This window comes from Neltuma alba, unplaced genomic scaffold (genome assembly GCF_004799145.2).
Source record: "Neltuma alba isolate B1F8T4 unplaced genomic scaffold, ASM479914v2 tig00010467_pilon, whole genome shotgun sequence".
Taxonomy (NCBI): domain Eukaryota; kingdom Viridiplantae; phylum Streptophyta; class Magnoliopsida; order Fabales; family Fabaceae; genus Neltuma; species Neltuma alba.
This window is the reverse complement of record NW_021635355.1, coordinates 314,645-325,199: the sequence shown is the minus strand read 5'-3', so window position 1 is coordinate 325,199 and position 10,555 is coordinate 314,645. Positions and strand designations below refer to the sequence as shown.

The following is a 10,555-nucleotide window of genomic DNA, read 5'->3' as shown; positions in this document are numbered from 1 at the left end:
GCCACATTCTATGAATCAACAATATAATGAATAAAATGACAAAAAGCAAAATCTCATTTTAGTTTTACGAGCTATATATATAAGCCTCTGCTATGAATATATACAATAAATGAAATTAAAAGATAAAACCTCATTTTAAATTTATTTTATCATGGAAGAATATCAAAAAGAAGAAAATAATAAAAATAAGAAATGATAATCTTAATGCTCGTAAAGAGATTGGCATTTAAATACAATTCATTAACAACAACTTTGATTGTGAAAATACTGAATGGGCTTGTAAATAGAAAAATAAAATAGTTAATAATATATTTGTATAGGTGTACCAGCTTTAAAGGGAAAATAAAGCAGGAAATATTGTTCGCCGATAGGTACTCTCTCTCTCTGTGTCTCTATATATATATATATATATATATATATAACTATATGCGTCTTATGCGCTGATCCCCAAAACTTGAATATTTGTGTTGTGCGGATTAATCGATGCATATATTATTCTGTAATTTAAATTCGATTAATTTATAATTTTAGATTCATTTTTGTTATCTTTTTCAGATTTGTGGATTAATTAATTCTGAGAAATTCCTATATATCATGTAAGCTGCATCCGTTTCATTCGACAAATAAGATTATGAGTTTACAATAAAAATTAATAATAACTAATAAAATTAATATATATTTTATGTTATGCAAATTAAAATTAAATGTTCTAATTTCCAAACATGTTGCTTGTAAGGCTTGCTTAGTCTTTTTTCAAGAAAAAGCTTCAAAAAGTTTTAAATTATACGAGTATAAAAATAAACATTTGTTTTCAAAGATTGATAATCAGCGTAAAAGATCTATTTGGGCTATTATTATGATAATATTCTTTTTCCCATTGGTATAACTATCCATTTCAAAAATCAGATGACAAATTTTTTTTTATTCTTAAAAAAAATAGAAAAATGATTGAATAAAAAAGAAGAAAAAATGGCCAAAAATACAACAAAATCTAAAGCAATATCCAAAGCGCAGGTTCATTCAAAATACACCTAATAAACTGTTATAACATACTTCCACAAATGAAAAAAATAATAACAAAATTTCATTTTCAAATTATTTTTTATTCTCAAGATTAAAACAAAAACAAAAACACGCATATGGTCTAACACAGTCATATAATTAAAATTCTGACCTTGCAAATTGTTGTCGCTAAAATTATACATGGCGAAGCCATTTTATTGATCAAAGTATAAATGAGGTGATAGTTTTAAGAGTAAAACTAAAAAAAAAAAAAAAAGGTTTTGCACATTTTAAATATCAAGTGGTCCCATCAGCTATTGATCTTATCTTTCTTTTTATTTTGGCATTCTAATCACAAGCTTAGTATAAGTCCCATTACATAAACGACCAGTATGAATGAATGAAATGGCCAAAAGAAATTTCATTTTTATTTTTCTCTAAATGGACAAAATATCACCCAAAAAAAAGAAGAAAATCATTGTTTTGTGATTGTAAGTCATTAATCATATTTAAGCTTTCACTAGAAAAAGTACGATATTAAAGAAATGAACAGATAAAATATCATTTTAAATTTATTTCATTATTGAAGAATATTAAAAAAAGGAAATAAAAGAAGAAAAATAATAAATAATAATCTCAATACTTGTAAAGATGTTGGCATTTAAATATAATTCATTAGCAACTCTTTTTACGAAAACACTGAATGCACTTGTAAATGGGAAAATAAAAAAATTTATAATACTTTTGTATAATATGCATAAAGTATATGTATAATGTAAAAGGATGCCTATGAAAAAACTGAAGAGAACTAAAAATCTGTTATTCAACGATTCGGGATCTGGGTTCATGTATAACACTAGATAATTAGCCCATACTTGTATAGAAACGCAAACACTCGAGACTGGGCTTTGAGAGCCTAAAGCCCAATATCCCTGATTGAATATTACCACAAAATACTTCCTTCAGTTAAAAAATATTAGCGTCAAATCTTTAAGAGGGACTAACTTTTTTTTTTATAATAAGCTTGTTCCAGATTTGTTGGATCATTTAATGCATTTTTTTTTATTTTTCTCTCAAATTGATTATAAGCCTCTCTCATTATCTTTTTGACTCTTTTTAACTCATTCTCTTTCCCTCTTGTTTTTTTAAACTAATCCTCTCTCCCATTCAGCCTTACCATAAATGAGGATGTTTTAGGACAAAAAGTTATATATTTGACACATTTATTATTTTTAATCAATTTTAACTAACTTTTCAAATTACACAAGTTATTTTATACTTATGTTTCGATAAAAAAGAACACAAATTCTTCACAAGACTTCTAACACTACCTCCATTTTAAAAAATAGAAATGGAATACTTTATTTATAAACACAAAAGATATTGATTGCACATAGGTAATATATATGTGTGTGTGTGTATAAATTGTTTGCATAGAAGCAATATGTGTGCATATGATGCGTCTTACGTGCTACTTCCAAAAAACTTGAATATTTGTGTTATTACCTTTAGTCTTGAAAAAAAAATCACATTTTTGTTTTCCTCAAAATGAAGAAAATATCACCAGAAAAAAATAAAAAATCGTTGCTGCTTTGTTATTATAAATCATTAGCCATATTCAAGCCTCCACTAGAAAAATGAACGATGATAAAGAAAATAACAGATAAAATCTCATTTTAAATTTGTTTGATTATTGAAGAATATTAAAAAAAGGAAATAAAAGAAGAAAAATAAGAAATAATAATCTCAATACTTGTAAAGAGGTTGGCATTTAATGTGATTCATTAACAACTCTTCTTGTGAAAACGTTGAATGGACTTGTAAATAGGAAAATTAAAAATTTTATAATACTTTTGTATAACATGCATAAAGTACATATATAATGTAAAGGAATGCCGGTGAAAAATTGGAAAGAAGTGAAAATTATTATTCAGCAACAGTGGAAATGGGTTCATGCATGACACTGGATAATTGGCCCATATTTATATAGAAGCACCGACACGAGGGACTCGGCTCTAAGAGCCTAAAACCCAATACCCCCTCTAGGTAAAAAAATATAAGCATCAAATCTTTAAGAGGGACTTTTTTTTTTTTTAATAAGCTTGTTTCCGGATTTGTTGAATCATTTAATGCTTTTTTTTATTTTTCTCCCAAATTAATTATAAGCCTCACCATAAATGAGGATATTTTAGGACAATAAGTTATATATTTAATATTTTTATTATTTTTAATCAATTTTAACCAACTTTTTGAATTGCATAAGTTATTTTATACTTATATTTTAAACTTAAAGGAACATAAATTCTTTACAAGACTTCTAACAACCCCTACACTTTAAAAAATAGAAATGGAATACTTTATTTATAAACACAAAAGATATTGTTTGCATATAGGTAATATATATATATATTGTTTGCACATAAGTAATACACACACACAAAAACCCGTGTTCAAAGCACGCTACGAATGTATGCGCGACATGAATATATGTATATATGTATAAATTTCAATTAACACAGTCTAAGCAAGCTACAAACACGCGTATATATGTATAAAGCAATATTCGCTTTTGGGATTAAAAGACAACATCACCATTAGATGTGTCTTTTTCCAAATAAAGAGAAAAATAGATAAGCCACATTTCATGAACAAACAAGCACACACATCACAAGTACTTGTCAATAAGTTATGACTCTTTTTAAACATTTTTTTTATGAACGCAAACCTTTTCATGATTCCTTAAAATGAATGAAAAAAATAAAAACAGAATCTCATTTTAAAATTATTTTTCATTCCGGAGATTAAAACAAAACAAAAATACACACATGGTATAAGATAGTCATATAATTAAAATTCTGACCTTGCAAATTGTTGCTGTTAAGAACAAGAGTCTGGAGGTTTGTCAAGTTTCCAATCTCACTTGGAATGATTCCTGGGAAAATTATATATGGTGAAGCCATTTTATTGATCAAAGTATATATAAATGATGTGATAGTTAAGAGTAAGATTTAAAAAAAAAAAAGTCCTACGCATTTTAAATATCAAGCGGTCCCATTGGTTGTTGATCTTATCTTTCTTTTATTTTGGCATTGTAATCACAAGCTTAACATAAGTCCCATTATATGAACGAAGAATATGAATGAATAAATGAAAGGACCAAAAAAAAATCACTTTTTTGTTTTCCTCAAAATGAAGAAAATATCACCAGAAAAAAAATAAAAAATCGTTGCCGCTTTGTTATTATAAATCATTAGCCATATTCAAGCCTCCACTAGAAAAATGAACGATGATAAAGAAATAACAGATAAAATCTCATTTTAAATTTATTTGATTATTGAAGAATATTGAAAAAAGGAAATAAAAGAAGAAAAATAAGAAATAATAATCTCAATACTTGTAAAGAGGTTGGCATTTAATATGATTCATTAACAACTCTTCTTGTGAAAACGCTGAATGGACTTGTAAATAGGAAAATAAACAATTTATAATACTTTTGTATAAAATGCATAAAGTATAAATATAATGTAAAGAGATGCCAAAAAAAAAACTGGAATGAACCAAAATCTATCTATTATTGAGTGAAAGGGAGACTGGATTCACGTATAACACTGACTAGTTGGCCCATATTTATATAGAAACACATACATTAGAGACTGGGCTTTAAGAACCTAAAGCTCAATACTCGTAACTGAACATTACAATGACATACTCCTACCAATTAAAAAATATCAATATCAAATCTTTAAGAGTGACTAATTTTTTTTATAAGCTTCGTTCTGGATGCGTTGGATCATTTAATGTACTTTTTAAATTTTATTCCCAAATTAATTATAAGCCTCACTCATATTATCTTTTTGACCCTTTTTAACTCATTCTATTTCTTTTTCTTTTTTTTTTCTCATCCTCGCTCTTATTAAACCTCACCATAAACAAGGATGTATTAGGATAATAAGTTATATATTTTATACATTTACTAGTTTTAACTAATTTTAACTAATTTTTTAAATTGCATAAGTCATTTTATGCTTATATTTGAATTAAAAGGAACATAAATTCTTTACAAAGACCTCTAACACCCCTCCACTTTGAAAAATAGAAATGGAATAAACACAAAAGATATTATTTGCATATAGGTATATATATATATATATATATATATGTATATATATACGTTTCTTACGTACTAATTCCAAAAACTTGAATATATGTGTTATACGGATTAATCGATGCATAAATATTAAAAAGTGAGAAGCAAATTTTGTCCAACCATCAAATTTGGTTAAAAAAAAAATATATCGCAAGTCAGTACGTTAAGTTTGACTAAATAATTTTTTGTACGTTTTCCAATTAATCATGTACGGCAAAAAGCACTAGGCTACCTTTTCAGCAATTTATCTTTGCATGAAAGAATTTTTTGGCACAATTTTAGTGAGAATTCATTAGCAAAAATTTCAGAAAAAAAAACATAAAATTACATTATTTCAATTTAGGTACTTAATACTTTAAAATTATAGAAAATGAAGAAAAATCAAATTAAAATTTTGAAATTCATGACAAATTATAAAAATTTCTCTTTTTTTTAAATAACTTTGGAACCCCTTGCCGAAGCATTTATCTTTTTTGCCTAAGACAATGGGGTTAGTGGGATTTAATCTCTCAACCGGGTGGTTGCTAAAATTAAAAGTAACACTGTAATGCAAAAAAATAATATAAGTTTACTCTTTTATTTTAACTTTCACTCATGATGAAATTGATTTGAAAATTAAAATATCATAATTTCAGGCTTCTTTATTTGAAAATTTTCCAAATCATTAAGTATATTTGCTTAATAAGGGAAAAAAAAAAGTTCCACATAATGTATAATGACTCTCCATTTGTTAGGTTTTCCCCCTTTTTGGATGTTTCTTTTAACTTCAAATTAAATAATTATTAAGAAATTACCAGTGAAAATTTTTATGTTCAAGAGCGTTATTCAATTTTACCAAGAATTGAACGTACAGAATTGTTCCAATTTTTTTGGCCAGAAAATTGTTCCAATTCAATGCGAATGAATTAACATATTTGTGCGTGTTAGCAATTTATAATATTAGTAAATAATAGTTTTCTACTTTTTTTAATGATATATTTCATTTACATGTTATGTCTACGAGATACAAAATTTATATTTTTTCTATAACATCGTTCAAGGCTTACTCATTTTGAAAAATAACACTGATATGCTCTAATTGATAATATAGAACCAGATTTATTTTTAAAAAATAGCCGCCAACAACAAAATGGAGGGGAAAATAACCGACACGGAAGGAATGCCACACCACATGAAAGTTAATTACAAATTTTGATTAATTTATTTTTGTTCAGTTTAAATATTTTATTTCATGTTTTGACATGTGTGAAAATTAAATTATATATAAAAGAAAGCATATCCAGTTTGAGATTAAAAGAAAGCATCAAGTTCCATGTCTTTAAAATTAATCTAGCAAAATTATTATTGACTAAATTTTTTAATATTTAAATTAAATTAATGACTTATCAAAATAGTAAAAACAAAATTTTAGACAACCGCATAATTAAAGCTCTTACCTTGCAAGTTGCTGCTGCTAAGATATAGCCACTCAAGTTTGGTCAAATTTCCAATGTCAGTTGGTATGTCTCCTCCATTGAATTTGTTATCCCCAATGTAACTCTACCAATTCCTTGCATTGATGCCAAATGGAGGGTATTTTGCCAGACAAATCATTTCCATTCACATAAAATAATTTGAGTTTTGGAAGCCCAGAACACACATTTGTTGGCAGACTCCCAGATAATTATTGATATCAAGTGAAATGTATTGTCGCACTGAACTATTAAATATGGAGGTTGGTATAGTGCTTGAAAGCTGATTACTTCCAAGATATATTGTATGAAGCTGTTGAAGATCACCAATTTCATTTGGAATGGCTCCTTCCAATATTAAATGATAAACAATATGTCAATATCAACTTTCATAGCATGCGCATTAACTATCATATGTCATAATAAAATGATCAAATAATCCGCTGTTGAAATAATTAATATGCATAGCAAAAATTATTATTTCACTGTATAAATATTGAAAGACATAATCAACAATTAATTTAAGTTAAATACTAGAAAGTAAATGAAAGAGAAGTTAAGAGTGTGGATTTTTTTAGGTTTTTTTTTTTCTTGCTGTTGGGTTTGACCATGCATATGGAAGATTTTTTTAAAGTATGTATTTTTAATTCATATTTATATTTGTCAATCAAGTGTTGCATTTTATGTCTGCATTTTTATTGAAAACAATTTTGAAAATATACTCAAGGATAAGATATAACCTTACAAAGCTAAGCTGACAGTGTTAAGAAATATAATTATTTTCAAAAATTAAATTTGTCACTAGCTAGCTAAGTCCTATATAGGGACAGTTCAAGATCGTTGGTGTAGTTGACAAAAATATTATGTACATGAGACATATTTGCATTTTTGAAAACACATAGTAAGACTTGCGCTCTTATATGAGAAATAACATTAGTACATTTAAATAATAAACACAACAATACTTATTTTCAAAATAGAAATAACCCTTTCATTTCAGCTTAGGTAATAACATAGAATAAATATTTTGGATATGGGGATTCATTACACTGTTTTATGTTTCAGTTCAGTTTATTTTTCTGTAATTTTGATTAATTTAAATTTTTTTTGTTATTTTTTCAGATTTACGCCATTCATCATTTCTTTCAAAGCACATATTTTTTGGGAGACTCCAAAAAAATAATTTTTGTTTCTACAAACTTATTTAAAATAAAAGTGAATAATATATCATAAAATTAATATGTTATATTATCCAAATTAAAATTAAATGTTCCATTTTCCAAACATGTTGCTGGTAAGGCTTACTCTTTTTTTTTAATTAAAAAAACTTCAAAAAGTTTGTAATAGCATGATAATAATAAATATCGTTTTCAAAGATTGATAATAGGCCTTAAAAGATCTCGTCAGACTAATATTATAACAATAGTCTTTTTCCCTATGGTATAGGGTTACTAACCATCTCAAAATTGGGATGACAAATTGTTTTTTATTCTTTTAAGAAGAATAGAAAAATGATGGAAAAAAACAATAAGAAATGCACAAAAATATAACAACAACTAAAAAAAAATGAAGACAACCCAGAATCATTCAAAACATACCTAACAAACTGTTATAATTAAGATAAAAATAGAAAATTCAATTTGTAAGTGTCGAGCATCCAAAAATTAATAGACACGTCATTTTATATTTCTCCAATCCCGAATCAAAGTCAAGGAGTGCAAACTCAATTTCAAACTGGGAAAATGACATCTCTCGTGATTACATCAAATTAAAATTAATTAGAGTGGTGTGCTATATTTTTTTTCAATACATCTAAAGTTATTATTTTTTTCAAAGTTTGAGAAGCTAAAATAAATATATAAATAAACAGACTATTCAGATTATAAGGATATCCCTAAATATAAACAGCTAATTACAAATGACCCAAGATAGAAATATCATTAATAAAGTAAGAAATACTCCAGCATTTTAATTCCTTGTGACCCTAGGTAGTGGTGTATGGGGCCCTTTTAAAATTTCAATTAACATACAGTAAAAATGGTATTTGCGAATTTTACACACTCTAAGCATGATAATTATGTGTGTTTATTAAATTCTAGTGGATTGTCTATAACAAAAGAAAACCAAAAAACTTGCCATTGAAAAGAAAATATGGGGGGAAATGAAAAATACCAAAAAAGTAGAAAGAAGGAATCCCAGTTGGTGCCATGTTCAAAGCACGTAGCGAATAACGGATCGCCATAAAGCACGTCTTAACTATTTTAAACTTCTAAAATTCAACTCGCCATAGCTTTTTATTTCACAAATTGAAAAAAAAAATTCTCATCGATATAAAATGCTAAAAAAAAAATGCGGGAGTCGCATTTTTGGAGTATCCTCAAGAACCGTTTGGTATGTAATGACAAATAAAACCCATTCTATATCTTCTAAAACGTCATGACCTAAGTAATACCTAAGAATTTAAACAAATTTTTCTTTCACAATGATATAATTTGCATAGATTGACAAAAAAAAAATCAATATTAGAACTGAGTTATTCAATATTAATAATGAAAACTTGAATTCTATGCTTTATCACCTTACTTTATAAATAATTAACTTCAATTTTGAGAACGAAGGATCATTAAAGAACAACCACATTCAACGCACCCAAACACATGATTATTGAGAGTTTATATCCAGATGAATAAATAGACTAGTTTTGAGCAAACACAAATATAAATATAAAAATTAATCCAAACATACCTGACAAACTATTATAAGACAACCATAGCAGTTCAAGTGAAGATAAGTTGGAAATTGTTTGGGGAATTGCTCCTGAAAGTTTGTTCCTTGAAAGTTGTAAATTCTTCAAGTGCTTTAGACTTCCTATCTCAGGTGGAATGGTACCTTCAATGATATTAGAGTTCCAATCCAAAGTCTCCAACCTTGATAGATTGAATAGAGATAATGGAATAAACCCATTGAGACTGTTATTTCGAAAACTCAACTGCTCAAGCATAGATAAATCTCCTATCCATGTTGGAACTTGTCCGTGAAAGTCATTATAGCTCAAGTTGAACAGTCTCAATCGACGTAATTGAACCAAGTCTTGAGGAATTTGACCATGAAAGTTGTTTTTACTGAGATCAAGATCAACTAGAAAGGAGAGATTTCCTAGTTGTGGAGATATGCTACCCTTAAGATCCATGCCACCAAGAATCAAGGAATGGACCCTTCCATGACGAGTATTGCAGGTGACACCAGCCCAACTACAAGGAGAAGAAGAGACAGACCAATTAGCTAAGAAATTGTATGGATCCAAAGTGATATAGGATTTAAAGGAAAGAAGTGCAGATATGTCGGTAGTCATGTTTGTTTGACTCCAAGCTAAGCAGGACATGAAGCAATGAAGAAAGAAAAGGAAAACAAAGGGAAGAGGTTTTTCCATGTTTTGCACAGCAGACTTATCAAATTTGCAAGTGTTGTGCATCCAGCAATTAACAAACACCTCCATTTATACTTCTCCAATTCTAAATCAAAGTCAAGGCAGGACGTTAAATTTCAAATTGCAAAATGACATCTCTTGTGACTACATAAAAAATAACCATAAAAAAGTGAACACTAAAATAAAATATATTGCGTGATTGTGATTAATTACAGACCTCCAAATAATAAAAGCTTTTTACTTTTTTGTATTGTACTTCGTTTAAAATTGATTTATATTCTCTTCTGTTTGTCTTGTGTGGCTTTAATATTTCTATAAACATTTTTTTTGCTCGATAATATTTCAAGACACATACAGTAAATTAAATTGTATAATTAAAAACGGTATTTGCCAAGATTACACGCTCCAGGATGGAAACTTAAAGATTATTTTGTTACACCTAATAACTCAGATCTGAACGACATGTTATAATACATATATTTATAAATAACAGATAAAAAATTTATATAATGGCAGATAAAAGCCAAA

General features: G+C 27.3%; 1 protein-coding gene across 1 annotated transcript; it reads right to left on the bottom strand.

Annotated features, from left to right (window-relative positions):
- Positions 1 to 6,694: 6,694 nt before the first annotated feature.
- On the bottom strand, positions 6,695 to 9,952 carry LOC114756739 (LRR receptor-like serine/threonine-protein kinase EFR). Its single transcript, XM_028945671.1, has 2 exons — positions 9,346 to 9,952; positions 6,695 to 6,948 (listed from the first exon to the last, which is right to left on the bottom strand). Exons 1-2 carry the CDS (start codon positions 9,950 to 9,952, stop codon positions 6,749 to 6,751), a joined length of 807 nt encoding a protein of 268 aa, XP_028801504.1. The 3' UTR covers positions 6,695 to 6,748.
- Between the last annotated feature and the right edge of the window lie 603 nt (positions 9,953 to 10,555).